Source organism: Vidua macroura, chromosome 6 (assembly GCF_024509145.1).
Source record: "Vidua macroura isolate BioBank_ID:100142 chromosome 6, ASM2450914v1, whole genome shotgun sequence".
Classification (NCBI taxonomy): domain Eukaryota; kingdom Metazoa; phylum Chordata; class Aves; order Passeriformes; family Viduidae; genus Vidua; species Vidua macroura.
This window is the reverse complement of record NC_071576.1, coordinates 49,571,206-49,592,285: the sequence shown is the minus strand read 5'-3', so window position 1 is coordinate 49,592,285 and position 21,080 is coordinate 49,571,206. Positions and strand designations below refer to the sequence as shown.

The 21,080-nt window shown below is 41.2% G+C and overlaps 1 protein-coding gene across 5 annotated transcripts in view; it reads left to right on the top strand.

Annotated features, from left to right (window-relative positions):
- The window catches only part of KCNC1 (potassium voltage-gated channel subfamily C member 1), a 121,267-nt gene that overhangs the window by 78,492 nt on the left and 21,695 nt on the right, over positions 1-21,080 (top strand). For all 5 annotated transcript variants that reach the window (XM_053981579.1, XM_053981575.1, XM_053981576.1 and 2 more), the window contains exon 2: positions 3,843-4,776. In XM_053981579.1, the coding sequence (XP_053837554.1) occupies positions 3,843-4,776 (934 nt within the window). The remainder of the gene's footprint in view (positions 1-3,842; positions 4,777-21,080) is intronic.

Here is a 21,080-nt window from a genome sequence, read left to right as displayed (position 1 = left end):
TCTGTGTTCCGTGTTCCTAGAAAACAAACTCTGGAGTTACTGAAACCTGACTTGCAAAGCCCTGCTGCTTCCACTGCCGCCACACACTTTCCTTGTTGTCTCTGATCTGAGAGTGCCACCAAGACTCAGCCAAGGCCTCCCTTCCCAAGTCCCCACTCCAGACATACATAGGTATGGACAGGGAGCAGATGTAAGTTGGCAGGCAGTTCAGAGCCTCAAAGAGTTTATTATGTCAATTAAATTTTTAAAAAATAGAAAAAAGGATGGTGCAAAAATGCAGGCCCACATGCTTGAATGTGTCAATGGTGGAGGTTTGAAAAGAGCCTCACTCACCTGATTTCTGATCTGGTACTTTCGTCACCAGCCTTCACTGCCTGTCTGCACTGAAGTCTGGGAATTCCAGGCACCATATCAATGGATTCTAGCATATTTGCATATTAAAGAGAACAAATAACCAATTCTTGGTTACCCAGCATATTTGTGTGGACCCAAGCATAAAAAAAGGTTTCTTATCTCCAAGACTATTCAAAGACATGCAAGGTAAAGTGCTGTTTTAGAAAACTACTCCCAGAAGTAAACAGCAAAACCAGTGTTTTTAATAATGTCTGGTCCAATACTCAGACCTTTTATCTAAGCCCAGCCTCTAAATCCTCATGTATTAGAAGGTTTATTTAGGTTTTTAAGGCTGTTGAACTTTTGTTTTCTTTCCATGCTGAGTGGAAAGATGCTGGCTAATTATTCATGAGTGACTAAGTCTGATTCCATTACCTTGCTCCTTTTACAGCCATGCAAAGTTGATGTAAAACACTACTGTTATGAATTAATTGGTACTTCACATTCCCACTGCCTGGCAAAAATGGCTGGGTTAGACATAAGGCAGGGAGAAGAGGTAGATAGGTAGATAGGTAGACAGATAGATAGATAGACAGACAGACAGACAGATTTAATCTAAGGCAAGATAAATTAGGTAACAAAATTCTTCACTTAGGGGCATGACACCTTTTAGACTCTTTCAAAATAAACTTATTAAAATATAGCTGGTATTAAGAGAAATTATGCAGGAGTGTAAGTTCTTCTGTCTCGAGGATGAAAACATTTTAATATAACTTACATTTTAATCCAAATCTCCCCCTGTTAAATCTCCTCTCTGCCTTTGCTTGTGGCTTTTGTAGTTTTGGACAATCTGAGATTTTTCTTTGTTGGTATTAGAGCCAGAAAAAAAAGTGATAGCATCAACATTTCTAGTGAAATAGAAATCATTCACATGTCAAAGCAAATAAAAGAGTTTTGATCACTTCAAACACTTCACTTAGATATATTCTTTAATTATAGAAAATTTTAGATGCCATTATGTAACTCAACAGCATGTGACATCACTTCTTAAAATCCTCACTCCTTTCCCTCAGCCCATTCAGATCCTAGGAAGAAGAGAAAGTGCTGTAAAATGTAAAGACAAAAGAAGATTAGGCACCACTAAATTATACAAGAGCAATCCATTGGTTTGATTAGTTTTCAATTATTAGTGAATTATTAAGTTCAATTATTAGATTATTAGTGAAATAAAAAGAGACAGACTTATTTCCAAAGACAGTAGAACACGTGTGAGTCCCATAGTTTTCACCAGATTTTATCAGCACCACCCATCTCTGGATTTGACAAGTTATCATGTTAGGCTCTGATGGTGGGCCAGGGAGAACTCTTTTTTTTTTTTTTCCTACATCTTTGGCAAAAAATTAATGCTGGTCTGCCTAGAAAAGCCTACTCACTGATTTTTGTACTATTAGATCATGCTTAGCTTGCTAATCCTCAGATAATTAACAAAAATACTCAGAAGAAAGAAGGATGAGAGTAATATAAACTGGGGATCACAAACATAAATCTATGCCAGTGATACTTCTGGTAAGCTGCTAAATTCCTGTGTTTTAAGAAGTTGCAGGTGATAAATCTATCAGAGATGGATGCCAGTGAACAAATTGTCAGGCCTGACTTTCAGGCATTTCTGCACTTAAATTGGAGAAAAGTTAAATTGGAGAAAAGTTAAATTGGAGAAAAGTACTGGGATTCTTCCTGTCAATACCATTACTCAGACATAGTTTAATGAAATCTTGAAATCAGACTCATGCTTTCAAAGCCACAAAGCCTACAATAACATGCCCATCCCTGGGAAAGGATGCTGTTAAAACCGATAGGAGGAAGCAGATGCTTCACACTCGTTTAGGAGGTGCTTCCTGCTCTGCTGAAGTGGGGACTAAAAGCTCTCAATTACCCTCTGAAGCCAAGGTGTGAGCACACAAGGGCTAACAGCGAGAAAGATCATGGGTGTGATGTTCTCTACCGATAGCACTGCCAACCTGTACCACTGCAGAAAACTTAATGCCTGGTCAGAACTCGTTATTTGTTCTCTTTAATACAGCAAAGCATCAGTTTCAAGATACTTGCTGTGCAAGGTCAAACTGAAGGTTGTCCTAAGCAGTAAAAGCTCACTCAGTAGATATATTTCTATACACCAAAAAGAGGATTGCATTTGGAGTCAGGCTAAAGAAAGGGCCATCTTCATAAACCTTTAAAATACAAAACAGTTTTATTCCCCTCTGTCCTTCTCATCTGTGAGTGTGACCTGTCTTAAGGAAGTGTCAGCACTTCCTTCTGCAGCTTGAATTCTCACGACTCTATGACTCTGTGCAACAATCTGCCCCAGGCTGGAACACAGCAGACATGCTCAGGCTGCTAGGAACATCTTCCTGACTGCTTAGTGCAAGATGCTTTTGGTTTCTCATTTTACTCACATGCAGACAATTAATCTGAGTGCTATTGGTATCGTACACAAAAGTGATTTTTCAGGAAGACTGTTGAAATACTAAAGCCATTAATATTTAGATAAAAGCATATAGAACCTGCACACATTTATATAGGATCACAAAGCACATGATCAACATCACCTATTTTACAGACGGAGAAAGAGTGCATGGAGAAATTTCCCTCTTTAACAGGAGAATCTGACAAAAAATATACCCAAAATCCTGCTTCTCAATTTCCCTAATCTTCATATTGTTTATGTCCCAGATATATTAGGCATTGATTTTAACACATATCAGCATGTATAGCAGATCCTCACATAACAGTGCTGTGAGAACCTGAAGTTTTTAGGAGAAAATATTGATTTATTGTTTAAATCTGCAACAATGGTTCTGATCTCTTTGGCAACAAAGCTGAATTTGAAAAGCAGAAGTCTGTTTGCTTCTGTATCCTTCCAAGCTTATTTGCTCTTACTGGCCTAACACTGACATAGGCTGCCCAGAGAGGCTGTGGGATCTCCAGCCTTGGAGATACTCAGACCTGTACTAGGCAAGAACAACCTGGTCCAGCTTTGAAGTTGTACCAAACAGCCTCCAGAGGGCCCTTCCAACCTGAGAACAGCCACGATACTGCTGGGAGAATGCTGAGAAAAGTACTGCCTGGCAGTTGTCCTGGAAGGTGTGCTCTCTCTTTAAGGCAAGGAAGTAACAGAAAGCCAAGTTCAGGAAAGTACCATTTCAATATGTCTTTAACCTTAAATCCCACAGACAGTCCTGAGATTTAAGTGCTTGCTTAAATTTACACTCACACTAAGGTGCTATCTGTATAAGAATGGATTTTAGCATGTACTTATATACTGCTTTCCCTCCCAGGCTGAATGTTAGGCTATCTTTGCAGGTGAGACTTGGCATCTTAAGCCCACAGGAAGAAGGCTTGGCATTATATTTACATTTAATACAGCTCTTGCCTCTCCCTGATGCTTCAGAATCAAAGCCCCTGTACTTGACCTACTGTTTAACATTTCTCTCATATCTTTCTTTCCACAGTATGTGGCATTTGCCTCCCTGTTCTTCATTCTGGTCTCCATTACCACCTTCTGCCTCGAGACCCACGAGAGATTCAACCCCATTGTGAACAAGACAGAAACTGAATTCATCGGGAATGACACCCAGGTGCGGCACTACAGGGAAGCAGAGACTGAAGCCTTTCTCACCTACATCGAAGGTGTCTGTGTGGTCTGGTTTACATTTGAGTTCTTGATGAGAGTCACTTTCTGCCCAAACAAGGTGGAATTTATCAAAAACTCTTTGAACATCATTGACTTTGTGGCCATACTGCCTTTCTATCTAGAGGTTGGACTCAGTGGCCTGTCTTCCAAAGCTGCTAAGGATGTCCTGGGCTTCCTCCGCGTAGTCCGTTTCGTGCGAATCCTGCGAATTTTCAAGCTGACCCGCCACTTCGTTGGGTTGCGGGTCTTGGGACACACCCTCCGTGCCAGCACAAACGAATTCTTGCTGCTCATCATATTTTTGGCATTGGGCGTCTTAATCTTTGCCACGATGATCTATTATGCCGAGAGAATAGGTGCTAAACCAAATGACCCTAGTGCCAGTGAACACACACATTTTAAAAATATCCCCATCGGCTTTTGGTGGGCTGTTGTCACCATGACGACCCTGGGCTACGGAGACATGTATCCTCAGACTTGGTCAGGCATGCTGGTGGGGGCCCTCTGCGCTCTCGCTGGTGTGCTGACCATTGCCATGCCTGTCCCTGTCATTGTGAACAATTTCGGAATGTATTACTCCTTAGCTATGGCTAAGCAGAAGCTACCAAAGAAAAAAAAGAAGCATATCCCGAGGCCACCCCAGCTGGGATCCCCCAATTATTGTAAATCTGTCGTAAACTCTCCACACCACAGTACTCAGAGCGACACTTGCCCATTGGCCCAAGAAGAAATTTTAGAAATTAACAGAGCAGGTAGGAAACCTCTTAGAGGAATGTCCATCTGACCGTTAACCTCCATCCCGCGTAGTGATTTAAGATTCAGCCAGACTGCTTTCTTAGAGCAATGGGTAGCACATTTATCCATTCTAGTCCCACCATCACACAGTGAATAATATGTGTGAAGTCTAGGTTGCAGGGACAAATGGTACAGTGGAGGCTGATCAGCAAAACTAAGGATGAGAGCACACTCTAGGAGCCCAAACTTTGGTCCTGGTTTAGGGCATACAAGTCTCAAGATATTTTGGAAAGCTGTTACATCTAGTGGAAGAATTTTGAGAGTTCTACAGCTGTGTTGCTGGACTGTGTAATGCGTCTCAGAAGCTCCTGAGAGCTGAATGCTTCATAGAGCAGAGTAGGAGCCAAGTACTCAGCAATTACAGAGCTTTCTGACAAAACAGGGCTGGAATTTGAAACAGCCAGATGCTTTCTCATTTGTTCCCATTTGGGACCTTTCAGCTGTTTTAAATGGCAGATACTGTACATCTCATTACAGAAACTAGGTGCCTAGTAAGTTGAAGGGACAACTATACCATCATGCATATTCATGAGACAATCCAGTCTCTTTCTGATGATTAACTGCAAAGTAGAGCAACAACTCAAATTCTTGACACTAATGCAAAATGACTCACTCTGAGACAAGACTAGATGTAAGGATGTTTATTCCATGGCATGCAAATCAATCTATTCTATAATATTCCACTAGAGTTTAGCATTTAGAACTACAAAGAGTTTTGAACCACATTTTCTAAAACATGCTCCTTTTGCAAGTATGGGTTGGTGAGTTACAGCTCTTTCAACCTTCTAGCAGCAAAGGCCAACTGGAAAAGGTCTGACTGGTCATTACCAGCTGGTTTGGCCTAAACAGTGATTGCCTCATTCTTATTTTTAATTGTACTGATTCATGTTAGCAACAGGTGAAAACAGAGCTAAATTAACCATTCTAATTCTACTGGGAGGGGGGAGGGAAATGGGAAGAATACTAATCACCATGGAATATATTATAATATCCCATGGCTAGTGGTTAATTATGGGAATATCTCAGTTCTATGAGACTCCTATAGCACACAAAATTATGGGGCTCCAATTTGATTTTTTAAACCCCATAATCTACCTCTACCCATGGAATATCACTATTTATTCTATGGAGTAATTTGAAAGTAGATAACCACATTGAAAACAATGCCAACTTCGTTTTTGGCAGATGTTCCAGCCAAGTTGCATAGTAGACATTCTTCAGCCTTTTCAGAATATCCCCCTGCGATGTATTAGAAAGGACAGATCACCAGCCAAGTGATCTCAACTGACACAGAGTTCAAAACAGGTGTTTTGGAAGAGCTAGCATATACTTATGATGGTCTTGTGTTATCATTTTTTGCTTTGAAGAAAATTCTGATTTGTTATTCATTGTGAATGAGATATTTTCTCATCATCTCATAGTCATGCATGTTGATGTCATTGTGAGAAGCACAAAGAAAGTGAGACTTTCCTTTGTGTGTGACTTCACCAATGCCAATGCTAATTTTGGAGGGGAAGGACTGGTGGGAATCTTTCTCTTCTTTCCTATTCTCTTTTCCTTTCTTATTTCTTTTCCCTTTTGTGCAAGTATGTAAAATCCATTCAAAAGGTAAATAGCTTTCATTTTGTTTTTGTTAAAGGCTATTTCCATTGCAACAGGCCAATCACAATTCACGTGACTGATAGACTGTACCAATTGTATCCTTGGCACACATTAGCGATGGTTTTATCATCCATTTGCCCTCAGGTTGCAAATGCTTATCACTGCTCATGTTCAAGCAGCCAACTTCCTCATAAAGCAGATGCTTTTGTGGCATCATGGATCAAGAGGGAAAGAGGGCATAGCAGTATTGTGTGTCTCCTGCCATGAGCAATGTGCCAACTACCCCATGATAGGGTGCAAGAGATGCCAGACTCTCGGGTACTTTAGCAGTCAGCTACAGAGTGAAATCAGCTCAGAAATCCCTGACTTTATAAAGTTCCTTCCATTACCTACCCTGGGAACTGGAGCACCAGGAACTCTACAAGTACAATTCCATACTGGTATCCTGAGAATACATGTAATTTTGGTTCAATGTGGAACTGTTTTGCCACCGTCAGTGCTCTAAACACAGCTGTTACCACAATATCCACGAAGTATTGATAGTAGCAGCAACTTATCTATTTCTGCAATAATTAAGAGAGACTATTTTATATACATCTACAAGCATATATATTTGAAGAAGTAACAAAGCACACGCTTCAGCTAACAAAATTGTAACACTGTAACTGGAGTTCTGTTTCTGATAATTATTATGCACCACTAGCAGCAAAAAATATTGCCTGCATCTTTTAGCTTCCAAATAGGGAACTATCTATATGTGTGCAGGAGAAAAGCAAAAAAATACTAAGATCAGAACCAAACTGTTAAGACAAGATCTGCATTGCCTTGGATGTTAAGTTTCATTTCTGTAACATGAAGCATTCAGAGGAACTGACTTGTTTTTGAAACCATTACCAGCACATTATATGAAAACAGGGACTTGCAAGCAGTGAAAATCTTTAGACTGGTTAACATCATCTAACTGTAAACAACTAGTTATAGTTAATATTATAGTTAATATTGCATTAGGAACACAGAATGGGTGCCTAACTTTTCTAAAATAGTGTCCAAGTTGTCCAGCATATTTCTTGTAATTTTTAAGTATAAAGCTTCTGTGTGACAGTGTCTAGGTCACATAAGATCATGTGATTTGTATCCAATATGTTACTAAAAAACAAAAGGCCTGCTTAGTTGCTCAGGTGTAAAGGACATCACATGAAGTTATTAATTCTATATATTATTTGTGGTGGGGTGATTAAACACATCACCAAACAGGGCTGAGCATGGAATAGTTCTACACATGAACTCCCTCTCTCATTCTCCAAGTCAGCACTTCACATCTGCTCCTGATCCATGCCCTCAGGGCCAAGGGAGCTCTACAGAGAGCACAGCACAGCTCTGCCCAGTGCCTCCTCCCAGGATAAGGAGCACTTTCCTGGCACAGGCATGCAAACAGCAGAGCTTTGCCCACGGGCTGCACAGCTGCTGTGGTCATTTGCAGCCAAAGCAAAGATGCTTTGAATTTAAAGACTGGCAGGTTTGAATTAGATCTTTTTATTGCCCCCAACATTCTCAGCAGCTCAGTCCTGGGCTAATCTACACCTGGCAGGAGGGTATCTTTAATTAACAGCACTTGATTTTAATCTGTCAGAGTTTAAGACTGTCAGTTTCATTCTACCTTACCTCCCCTTCCTGCAGCAACTCTTCCTGTTTTCCATCCATCTGATCCCATCAGTGGGTGGCTGGGAAAGCAGCAGAAGGAAGGAAAGGCATTTCAGAGTAGAGGATGGCAGAGCTAGAGCTGCAGGCAGACCTTCACCAGCAGCATCAAGAAAGCAGAAATTTCCTCTATACAAAACATTGTCTGCAAAGCCGTTTCTGCTGCCCATAAATTCTCAAGATACTGCTTAAAGAGTGCCTGGTGAAACTGGGCCTGATACAGAGCAGCAGATTTCACCTGACCAATTTGACCAAAACTTGACCTGGGGATATCTCAAACTATAGAGAACTGTGTGTCCCCTTACTTAACATACACCCACCAAATTCTAGCATCTGCATATTGAAGGATTGATGTTGTTACTTTGCAGTGTTGTTTACAGGCCCTGTTTAAGATCAGAGCTTCATTTTGGCATCATTTTATGCAGGACAACCACTATACTGCAATCAAATACCCAAAAGGCTAAGTGGACAGCAGATAGAAAATGGAAATAATCCCCAATATTTTCAGTTGACACAGGGCTTAATTTAATTGAGGAAGATTACTTGAAAGGTCTGTGGCAAAGCCACTAGTTGAATATACCTAAAAAAGCATCAGTCAATCACAGTCTGCTGTGCTGGAGTGTCTTTTATCTCAAGGCTTGAGTATTCTAAACAGTCAGTATCATAACAGATGTAAAAAAAAAAAAAAAAAAACCAAAAAAAAAAACAACACAAAAAAAAAAAAACCACAAAAACAAAACAAACAAAAACAAACCCAGAAAAAGACAGTTCCAACTACTTAAACATGATTATGATTTTTGTCCCAAATCTCACACTGCTCTACATGTATAATAATTTAATTCAGTACACAGTGAAACATTTTAAGGTGCAAGTTTGTAAGAAGACCTCAAAACAAGTAAAAGAAATATTAAAAGCTCTCAGTTTTGTTTTTAAGGTGTTGCCCAGTTCCTCAGCCCCTCTCTTATGAGATCTGTGTGCTCACCTGCTGGACCAGTTGACTGCATGGTTACATCTCAGAGTTGTCACTGGATGAAGCAGTGAATGTAACGTCCCAACACTTTAAAAATTTTAGAACATGAGTGGAATTCATAACTTCATTTGATGCCTAGAGTACTGTCTGGTGCCACACTGCAATGGTCTAAAGAATGCATTCATAATACATAAGCCAAGGAGATGGGTTATTTGGGGTTTGTTCAGAGATCTACCCCACACTTCTATTCTTTTCATATATATACTTACAACACCAGCACACAAAAGGTTTATATTGACTTTAACATGGCCAAATTAAGAATTTCTTACCTCTCCGATCCACTCTGCATGCAGCTTCACTTAAGGTATACTTCAAGGATATCCTATATTCATACAAATGTATTGTGCAGGCTCTTTCTGTACTGGTGTCAAAATTCTCTGTTCATTGCATGGCTGTAAAATACAGAAAAAAATTACTAGAAGTGAGGCACCTAAGAGGAGAAGGGAAATGTCTGTCATTACTAACACAGACTTCAGCTTCAGAAAAACATTCTGTGGTTCTTTTACTTCTCTGTCCCAAAGCCAATTTTCAATAACCCACTCCTAGACTATCCTGATGTCTGAATAGTTAAAGTAATCCAAGTCTATCACTGACAGAAGGGAGCTACAAAGTTGCAGTGACTCCAGTGTACTCCATGGTCAGATGAACTGGAACAAACTGTGATGTTAGGAACCCATTATTTCAATGCAATTTCCTGAGAGAGAGCTGATCTCCTTTTAAAGAAATTGTGTGGAATTACCCATTCCAGCTTTATCACTCATGCTTTCTGAAGGAGCTGCTCTTTTCTCAGGGCCTCATTTTTCATCTCTTCTGTCATCATAACCTAAATAACCTGTATTCTTTGTGCTACATGCCGGCTCTAACGTCAGAAGTGTGCTGAGCACTGTAATTCTAGTGCCAGGGCTCAGTGGGAGCTGGGAACACTAGGCAGCTCTTGTCAGAGGCCCATTCTGCTGCCTAACATTTCACTGCAGCTTGTGAACCTCAGTGGCTTTTATGAAGAACAAAGCATTGTTAAAGCCAGAGTTATGTAGTCACTGTGGTGGTCCTTCAAATCTCTGGGAAGCAAATTCTCTGATCAAGTGTCTCTGAACATTATAAAAAAAAGTCTAATTTTAGTGTCATAAAACCTTTGCCCCTCTCTGTAAGATGGATGGTAATTGGCAAAGTAACTGCTAAAAGCTTAGGTCTGTTTCAGTTCAAAAAGCTCAGGTGTTTAAATGTATTGGACATAAAAAGTACTAAAAAGCAATGGAAAAGGTAATAGGGAGGTGGGGTTTTTTTCCTCACTATACTTAGTCTTCCTAGTCTTTAAAATCCAAAACTCCTCACCACAAAATAGCAAATGAGGTAATGATCATATCTTGATACCACTGACAATGGAGTCTTTGGGATCTAATGGAGAAATTGCTAACAGCTCAAAACAAAAGGAATAACCTTCAGTTATTCTCATCTAACTTAAGTTTCACTTGTCTGAGGTTCTCCTTATATTGGAAGAAGAATCAGGCAGCCTCTGAGAGTAATCCACTCATTTATGACTTGAGTTGTCCTCTGGGGGTGCCTTTCTCCATAAAAGATCACAGGTGACTGCAGCTCTAATTCAATATTGTCAGTTAAGTGCCTACAGTTCTGTGGAAGCACTTTGGATCTATTCCTTGCCCCCTGCCCCATATGGCATTCCTGCAATCTCACAGCTGAGGGTCACATGTAAAGCAGAATCTATGACTAATATAATGTAATACCTTGTACAATTATTCATCTGTCACTTCCTGTAGAGATAAAACCAGTGGGTGTCACTTGTACTACTGTTGACTTTAGAATGTGAGGAAAAAATAACATCCTCTATGTCAAGTAATTTGAAAACAAAGAGGAGGAGCTATGTATCCAAGCACAGCGCTTTATGTTTCCTGCTTTTTTCTGGCACTGGGTGAGACATGAAAAAAAAATCTAAAATTAGAAAATCTCCCCACACAAACCCTATGGGCCAGAGCCAGGGCTGTGTGTGTTTAGGGACAGGACTGCACTAAGCTAAAACACAAATGCAGAACTAAATAATAAATTTTAAGAGTTTTCATGCCTTAATAACCTAATGAGCACAAGGCACTTTGAGTCATGGGAAAACACAGATACAAACACTTCAGCCAAATAAGGCCAACCTGTGCCAATCCTCCAGCACAAAGCAGATATAAATATGGTAAATCCTATTTCTCAAGCACATGGTTCCCATGTCATCCAGTGCAGAATGCATTCCTGGAATATGAAAGAGATGCTCTTGGCATCTCTTCCTTCTGCTATACTGAGTATGGTTGGTGTTTGCAGGACAGATACAGGAAAAGGTACCTCTGTGCAACAAGTGCATTTCTGCTGCAGTATGATTAAACACACCAGATCCCTTACTTGTTATTACAAAAGGCCAGGGGCAAAGAGGTGTAGAGTATGAGGTCCCAGTTGCTTGTGTGCCTCTTGGACTATACTTGCTGGATATTTTCTCCGAGCCTTTTGTTGACTTGTTTGTCTGTTTATAAGCACAAAGCCGAAATAATGAGCACTCTACCATTCCTGCTGTCATTGTTCTTTGTATTCATTCATCCACGTTCCATGTCTCAGACACCTTCCATACTGTATAGATCATCATACTGTATTCCTCAGTCAGAGCAGTAATATAAGATGGTAACATGACTCACCTGACTGCATTCTCCTGTAACCTCTGACCTGTCAATGACCCCCCTGGTGTTAGTGAGACTCTCAGATGTTCAGGGTTGGTATAATAAACCCCTAGGAGGATCAGGATGAAACTAGGAAGGATCTTCCAGAGCTCTTTGCAATGCAGGATTTCCAGAAGCAACCGTTCTCAGCACTGCAATAAGCACATATCCAAAAATGCCTATAAATAGCAAGATGCACTGGATTGACTTTCCTAGAGCTCCTGTACTTCACTAGCAGTACCAGTATGTAGGCAGCCAACATACTGTCACCTCACTTCAAGAAGTAGTACCTGTCAAGGGTGATATTCTCTGGGAGTGACGTTACTATGTTGGCCAAGTTAGTACTGAGAGAGACGGTCACCACCGTCACTGGAGTGCCTTTCCTGGGGGACACGGCTTCCTGGAGGGACCCAGGTCGACACGGTGGTGAGTAAATGTTGAAGAGGTAGGTTGGGTTGGAAGGATTCTGCATAATTCATGTGGCATACTAAATTCTGCTCTCGTACCAGTGTAAAATCCTTCAGTACTCAGAAGAGCTTCATAACAACTTTCAAAATATGCAGTAATATAAAAACCAGGAAACTAATAAAGATACCTAGATAAAGATATTGATTTTAATGGCCTTAGAATATTGGGATAACTAAAATGAAGTTGTTATATAGGAATCTTAATTCTTTTACATGTTCACATTTCTCTCTTTTTTCTCTTTCTCTCTTTCACTCTGTTTGTTAACATTTACTTGTTATTGCTCTACGTTGCTTGCAACTTGTGTATGTTACAGACTGTCACATTTTATTCTGTGAAGTTTTTCTCCAATTCCTATCAACCTGAGCTCCATGTTGGGCAGCCGAGGAGATTACAATACAGTTCTTTATTGCAAAAGAACCAGGAATGTCACAGACTATAGGTAACTTCACTGAGGTTGTGACACAAAACCTGATGGGAGGTATTAATGCAAAGAGTAAGTACTTGGTATAAAAATAGAGCTATTTAGCCAAATTACTTTCTTTTTTTTTCAGATAGTCTGCATGGGAAAAATTAATTTTCATTACTCTCCAGAAGAAAACACTCCCAAACCTACCAATCTAGGATTCTTGTCACTCTCATTTGAAAACCAATGGTGCCTATGTCAACATATCATTGCTCATTTTCAAAGGCTTAAACCCACATTTTCTATGCTGTTCTTCTCTATGCTGAACTTCCTTTCATACTTTCCAAGTCATCATTTCATCATTTTGTCATCCTTTGTCTGTGGTTTAATATATCTTCTACATAATTATTTTTCTAATTTAATATAGTTATATCCCTTTCACTCTGAGGACCTGATTAAACAACAACAAAAATGAGTCCCCACCCATGGGATTCACATTTCTTAATCCTGTGTGAGGTTCTGCAGCCTATGAAATTGATTTCTGTAGCCAAAGATTGTCTGGCACAGAAGCATAATTGTTACTTTGCTGAATAATGTCCTGAGCAAAGCATTTCGTTTTACAATCTTCCCCAATTACTCCCATAAACTAGTTTTAAAGAATAGTAAAAAGTAGCTGATAGACATTCTGATCATTTTCTAGAAGGACAGCATGAAGTTTATTGCTTATTCTTAATTGTCAGGAACTCGGAAATCACTATAGTCATGTACCAACTCAACAAAAGCTTATTTGTCTCAGTGTGAAGTTCCTTTACTACCTGATTTGCTGTTATGCTCTGACCCTCTCTTAATAAGTGAAGAAGCACAGCAGAGTTTCCATGAAGTCCAGCACAAAAGAATACAGTAATTTATACTGATGCAACTGATGAGTGGACAATGAATATTAATGCAGAGTAAACACTACCCAGGCAACTAAAACAGAAACAACTTGCTAACATGAGTGGAATTTGACTTCAAGAGACTCAAGAGAGTTGGGAATTTAACTGTAAGTACTTCCTTTTCATGCAACATCTCAGAGAGAAATCACTGGATAACACAATTCTTTCGGTTGAAAAAGGTCTTTAAGGTCATCAAGTCCAACCTGTAACCCAGCACTGCAAGTCCACCACTAAATCATGTCCCAAAGTGACACATCTACACAACTTCTAAATAACCCTGGGGATGGCAACCTGACCACTTCCCTGGATAGCCTGTTCCAGTGCTGGACAACCCTTTTGGTGAAGAAATGTTTCCTAATATACAATCTAAACCTCTCCGGCTACAACTTGAGGCTATTTCCTTCTGTCCTATTGCTTGTTACTTGAGAGAAGAGGCCAACCCCCACCTGGCTACAGCCTCCTTTCAGGTACTTGTAGAGAGTGATAAGGACCCCTCGAGCCTCCTTTTCTCCAGGTCAAATATCCTCAACTCTCCCAGCCACTCTTCAAGACTTGTGCTCCAGACCCTCCACCAGCTCCCATTTCCCTTCTCTGGACTCACTCCAGCCCCTCAATGCCTTTCTTGCAGTGAGGGGCCCAAAACTGGATACAGCACTCAAAGTGTGGCCTCACCAGTACAGAGGGACAATCCCTGCCCTGGTCCTGCTGGCCACACTATTGCTGATCCAGTCCAGGATGCCCTTGGCCTTCTTGGCCACCTGGACACTGCTGGCTCATGTTCAGCTGCTGTCAGCAGCACCCCCAGGTAGTTTTCTGCCCAGCAGGGTCCCAGCCCCTCTGCCCCAGCCTGTGGCCCTGTCTGGGGTTGTTGTGACCCAAGGACAGGCCCTGGCACCCGGCCTGGCTGACCCTCACACAATCGACCTCAGACCATCGGTCTGGCCTGTTCAGATCCCTCTGCAGAGCCTTCCTGCCCTCCCACAGATCAACACTCCCACCCAGCCTGGTGTGTCTGCAGCTGACTGAGGGTGCCCTCGATCCCCTCATCCAGATCACTGAGAAAGAGACTGAACAGGGCTGGGCCCAGCATTGAGCCCTGGGGAGCACCACTGCCAGCTGCCAGCTGGATGGAATCCACTCACCCCCAGTCTCTGGGCTCAGCCATCCAGACAGTTTTTTACCCAATGAACAGTGCACTTTTCCAAGCTATGAGCACAAAAATTGTCTAGGAGAATGCTGTGGAAAACCTTCCCTTATCCACTAAGTAGGTTACCTTGTTATAGAAAGAGATCAGGTTGGCCAAGCAGGATCTGTATTTCCTAAACCTGTGCTGGCTGGGCCTGATCCCCCAGCTGTCCTGTATGTGCCACGCGATGGCACTCAGGACAATCTGCTCCATGATGTTCCCAGGTACCAAGGTCAGGCTGACAGGCCTGTAGCTCCCCAGATCCTCCTTCTGGCCACTCTTGTAACTCAGTGTTACATTTAACAACCTCCCCAGTGCACCAGTACTGCTGATAAAGGATGGAAAGTGGCTCAGTGAGCATTTCCATTAGCTCACTCTGTACCCTCAGGTGGACCCCTCCAGCCTGAAAACTTGTGTCTTAGTGCTCAGTGACCATTTCCCCTTGGATTATGGGAGATTCATTCTGCTCCCCATTCCTGTCTTTCAGCTCAGGGGACTGAGTACCCAGAATAAAACTTGCCTGACTATTAAAGACTGTGGCAAAGAAGGCATTACACAGCTCAGCCTTTTCCTCATCCTCTGTCACCCTATATCCCCCCCACATCCAAAAAAAGGATGGAGATTCTCCTTAGTTCTCCTTTTGTTGCTAATATATTTATAGAAAGATTTTTTATGTCTTTTATGGCAATAGCCAGATTGAGTTCTAGTTGCCCTTTGGCCCTTCAGAGTTTATCCCTGCATGACCTCATAACATTCCTATAGTTGTCCCAAGCTGCCTACCCCTTCTTCCAAAGGTGAAAGTCACCCTTTTTTTTTCCTGAGCTCCAGCCAAAGCTCCCTGTTGAGCCAGGCTGGTCTCCTTTCACCGGCTCATTCTTTGGCGCACAGGGACAGCCTGTTCCTGTGCCTTTAGGATTTCCTTATTGAAAAATGTCCAGCCTTCCTGATTTTCCTGCCTTTCAGTATTGCCTCCCAAGGGACTCTGTCAACCATGCTCCTAATGTCTGCCTCAAGAAATTCAAGGTAGCAGTTCTGCCAACCTCCCTTCCTTACTCTCTAGGAATCAAAAACTGTATCATTTCATGATTCCTGTGCCCAAGACACCTCCAACCATTACGTCACCCACAAGTCCTTCTCTGTTCACAAACAACAGGTCTAGTGAGGGATATTCCCTAGCTGGCTGACTAGAGAAGTAAACTCAATGGATATTTTCAGATAGCAAGCAGCTCTTAACTCCTCCACAAATCAAAGTAAATATCTTGGAATACTTGAATTCCTGCTCCTGATTTCATCATAATCATTTGCTTAGCACAAGAATTATCAATCAAAAGTGATGCTGCAAAACCAGGATGCAAAAAGGAATGTAAAATCCTTTTTTTTTTTCTTTAAGAAAAAGACAGTTGGGAAAATCTGTCCTCCAGCAGCCTCATGGCTGCTCTACTTCCCACTTCCAGATAAGAGCCTTGTAGCTAAGAGAAGCTAAGCACAGCTATTCTCCTCCCTCACCTCAGCTGTGCCACCCCTGCTCCTGTAGCTTTCTGTCACGATCCCAAAAGCCAGGGAAACCCATCATCCCAAGAAGAATTTCCCGTTGCCAGCAGAGTATGACACAGATAATGTTTGCCACAGTAACAACCCTTTTACATCACCAAGAGAGTGTGACAGGACTGAAATACAGAAGAGTAATTAACTCATGGAATACATACCAATACTTTCTTCAGGGAGCCAGCTGGATTAAACGTCTCTGCTGTTAGGGAACCTCATGGAGATCCTTCTTCATAAAACACTTCAGGCAGCTACTGTAAATATTAGTGACACATTTAAAATGAAAATGACCCTCATGTTCTGAAGAAGAACCAAAGGACACTCAATTGATCAGGAGTGGGACTATCCACAGACAGTAATAATGGCAGTCCCAGGTTTTTATCAGGACTCTAAGAGCACAGTTGAGATCTAGACAAATGGTAGGTTAATTTTTAGGTGTACGTGGGGTGGGGATGTGAAATGTAACTTTACTCAGAGAAGATTTCCCTAGCAGCAAGATCTTAATCTTTCAAACCACTTACTTTCCTGACCCTGTTCTCCGCTGCTCCTACCTGCTTCCTGCCTGTCAAACCCTTCCCTTGAAACTGCAAAGCTCTGAAGTCACCCAATGTCTGTTTAGGAAAGTTGTGGATACTCAAGCTCTGTCCTTATCTCTTTCAATCTTTAAACAAGGGTGGGAGCAAGACTGTCTCTGTTCTTCTGGAGGAAATTGTCAGTCACCTCATTTGACCAAAAAAAAAACCAAAACTATGTCTCTTATTTGCTGTGTTTCTGATCTAGAGCTGAGAAAACCCCATCTTCTTCAGCAGAATGTGGACAAATCTGTCACAGTGCATGTTTTCAGATATTGACTCATGGGTGACTATGCTTGGATACCTTGCTGTGGATTGTGGGGTTTCTCTCAGCCCTGTTTCAGTCAAAGTGATCCTGTAAACACTGAAAATGATCCCCTCTGAGAGTACCTTCCAACTCATCCAGTCTTTGGACTAAGTGACCACTGCACAGGTCTGCAGACACATGGGAGAGAAAGACGTGGGGGTTTGGGGGCACAGCTACAATTCTGAGATGAAGCAGTGAGAATTGCCACCACCCCTGACCCCAATATGACTTCTGACAATACCTGCAGTAAGGAGGGTAGGCCAAGAACTTGTTTCTTGGCAGCTGTTGGAGAATGGCAGTGTTTGCTCCAGGGAAGAGGACTGGGGTAATTTTCCCTGTGCAGGAACCATTTCAGAATAAGTGCCACATTTCTAAGCATAGATTGAGGTCAATAAAAGTATCATACAATCATGTCCACTGATACTCTGAACACAAGGTACAGTTCAAATAGTTGGAGAGTCAGTGTCAGACTCTTACTTATAATCAAAACCAGCAGCACTGGTAAAACCACTGTAACAATTTGCAGCCATTGGCTGTGGCAAAAGAGATGAGTAATGGAGCAGCAGCAGGTACATGGGCAGCTCTACTGTGCTTCTCCACAATAAGCAGAGTACATTAATGCAAAACCCAGCAGTTCTCCTAAGTAGGGATATTTTTCAGAATTCCTTCCCCCCATTTTGAAATCCAGCATTTGCTTGGAAATACACAAGGAATTTTAATGTACTTTTCTACAAATGAAGAGGGATGAGAGAGGCAGAAAAAAGCAAGTGGAAACCACACAAATGAGGTAGTTGTGACACAAACTACTCACCTGGGAAGTATGCTGAATACTTTATTCACCCTCTCAGCCAAATCTCTGGAGGAGAATGTTTTGTGCAGTTAGCTAGGTATTCACAGATAGGACAATTAGGGAGATAAGGTGCCAAGCTGAGAGTCAGAAGATTTTGTTGCAAATAACCTCTTACATAGCAGTAGGCAAGTCACCTCACTGCATGGTAGTTTTACCCATCTGTAAAACAGAGATGATAATATTGACTTCTCTTCATAGAACAGAACCTAAAGAACAAAAATTGCTGTATGAGCCAAATTCAGATTCTGCCAGCAGGGATGGAAGGACTCATGAGTTTGGTAGGCCAGAATCAACCCTTAGAAGTTTTAAGCACCAATAGTATAACTAGACTCAGACTCAATGCTTACGTAGTTTTTCTTTATCTGGAGTTCTCTCAGACACAGGGTCAGTCTTGGAAAAAGCAAACATGCAAATGGAAACTTAAGAAATCAACCTGAAATAATGTAATTTCATTCCATCTTTAGACGTTATTCCTAAAATTGTTCAATATGTCAATCTGCTAGTTTAAACAATGGGAACTTCTAACTGTGAACTGATGGCATCAGTGATGTTTACGTTTTCTTTACTCCTGTAACAGACTAATTTCATACCTCCAGAGAATTAGGTGCTGTAGCCAGTGGTTTGGAACGCAACTATTCTACTTAGCACTTACTTTTATAGACACCAGCAATAGATGCAGTGTTCTGTGCTGGCAATTTCTCTGCTTCCTAAATATTCGCCCAAGTTATCATTGTGGATTAGCATGGCTATCCAGAATGTGATCCCTAAGGCATGGCCCATGACTGTAATGTTCAAGGGATATTAATAGGATAGTTCAGTAATTTGCCCACATCTCCAGCTACTCTGTTCTCTTCCTCTTGAATGGAAATAAAATAACAAGGTTGTGGAATTTTAACAAGCATAGAGGAAAAATCATCAGCACTAAGGGACCCTGAAGAGACTGTAAGAGGAAGTTCCGGCTCAAGCTACTACAGATTTATAATGCAATTTAAGAAATTAATTTGAAGAAAGTCAATTTTGTTGCCATTCAAGCACAACAGAGCCTGCAAGCTGCTTCCAAGAGAATCAATGGCTGTTACATGTGAGACGCCTGACCCACAACCACTCTGCTCAGAATTGTTTTGAGCTCCTGAAAAGGATCAATTTGCCCTCGATCACCAAGAATTTCATTTGCAAACCTGGGCTCAGGAGCAGCAGTGGGTGTCTCAGAGATTTCACTGTGTAGCTCTGCTGACTCAGCTGCCTCCCTCATTTCAGGATTAGAGCCACCAGCTTGTAGCAGTAGAGGCTTATGAAGTAGCCCAGTTCTTTGCTCCTCCCCAGGAGGACTGCAGCTCTCCCCAAACACAGTTAAGCAATTTTTAAATACATGGCTCAGGACCTGCAGTGTCACAGTTTCGATGGCAGCTGTGCCAGGTTTTTGTTCAGAGTGGCATTAAATAGCAGTGATTATTATGAACAGAAAGGAATTGCAACTCAGTGAAATCTTAAAACTTAAGAATCCTATTGAAATTAGTGTCTACAAGTATTAAAATGCCCCTATGGCTTTTGCCACATTTTTAAATGTGTTGAGACCTAATTATTTCATTGCTCATAAAACAAAACAAAACATTGCTACATCCCTCTCGGGGGAAATAATTGGCTGATTCTACACAGAGAAAAATGGAGGCAGAGGTGAGATGTGCAGCAACTGTTTATGTTGTGACAAACCAGTGACATCTAAACAGAAGAAAAATAAAGGCCTAGAATACAATTACTGGTGCATGATATGTTCATAGTGCGTGTCATGTACATCTGTGTGTGTGTGTTTGTGTGTGTTTGTAAAGTAACAAACATAACTTGAAAATGCTTCTGCCTTCTACTCATTTGTTGTCCATCAAAGGATTGAAATCATACCTCCAAACTCTACCTAACTGTATTTTTTTTTCTTTGAGGCTCATTTTATTAGTTGGCTTCAAAATAATTGCAAATTAAATGACAATATTATATAGCATTTAGAACAAGCTAGTACATGGATGTAGAAGGGGAACTGAAATTAAGTCTATCCATTGAGTTTCTTTCCTTAAAGACTTGCAGGATCACCCATTGCCTTATAGTGTCTAGGTAATAAGCATTTTGCAACCAAGGTGTAGAATGCTGCCAGTAGCACTCAGTTAACATATCTTGGCATTTGTGGAGCTTCAGAAAGCACATTTTGACTGTTTTTCCTTCCCTTCAACCAAAATATTCATATCGAGCTGTGCCATATTTCAAGTATATTCTCAATACACTAATTTGCACTTCCAAACCCTAAAATAAAATCCTACACTAAATAGCATTTTAAATTGTTTTATAAATGTAAAAACCAGTCACACAGAGAAAACATATGATTCTCAGTCTATCTTCATGGGAATGTGTGAAGCAAAATGGGTAAATCTGACAACCTATTTTCATTATTCACAGCCAAGAGTAAATTTTACTCTATCTAGTTTCCAAATTTATGGCCTGCTGTAGTGTTTTGTGTATGTAGTGTCCTGTGCTGGCATTGCAAATACTGTATATGTTTCAGAGGAGAACATCAGAAAATGGATTGGGTTTTCTTTAAATCCACATTCTGCTGTTGTATTTCCATACGTAACGTACTCTGTGTGTCTAAAACATGTACAGCCATTCTGCATGACTGATACCAGAAATGCTATAAAACCATTTGGGTAAATTTTGGGGAGGGGAAGAGTAGGAATTTCCCCCTCAGTAATACCGCACATGGGTGTAAACCAGCACAAACAGAATATACTCAAATACTCAAACACAACTCTCAGTCCACTGCCTCTCCAAAGCTCTGAGCGACAGTAGGCTCCATGACAAACAGGTCATCCATGCACCATCCGATATCATGTGAAAACATACTCTGATTTCTAACCACGGTCTTCTGCTCGCAGGACTAGGAACCACTGCATGCCCCTTTCTGAAAGGGCCCTTCA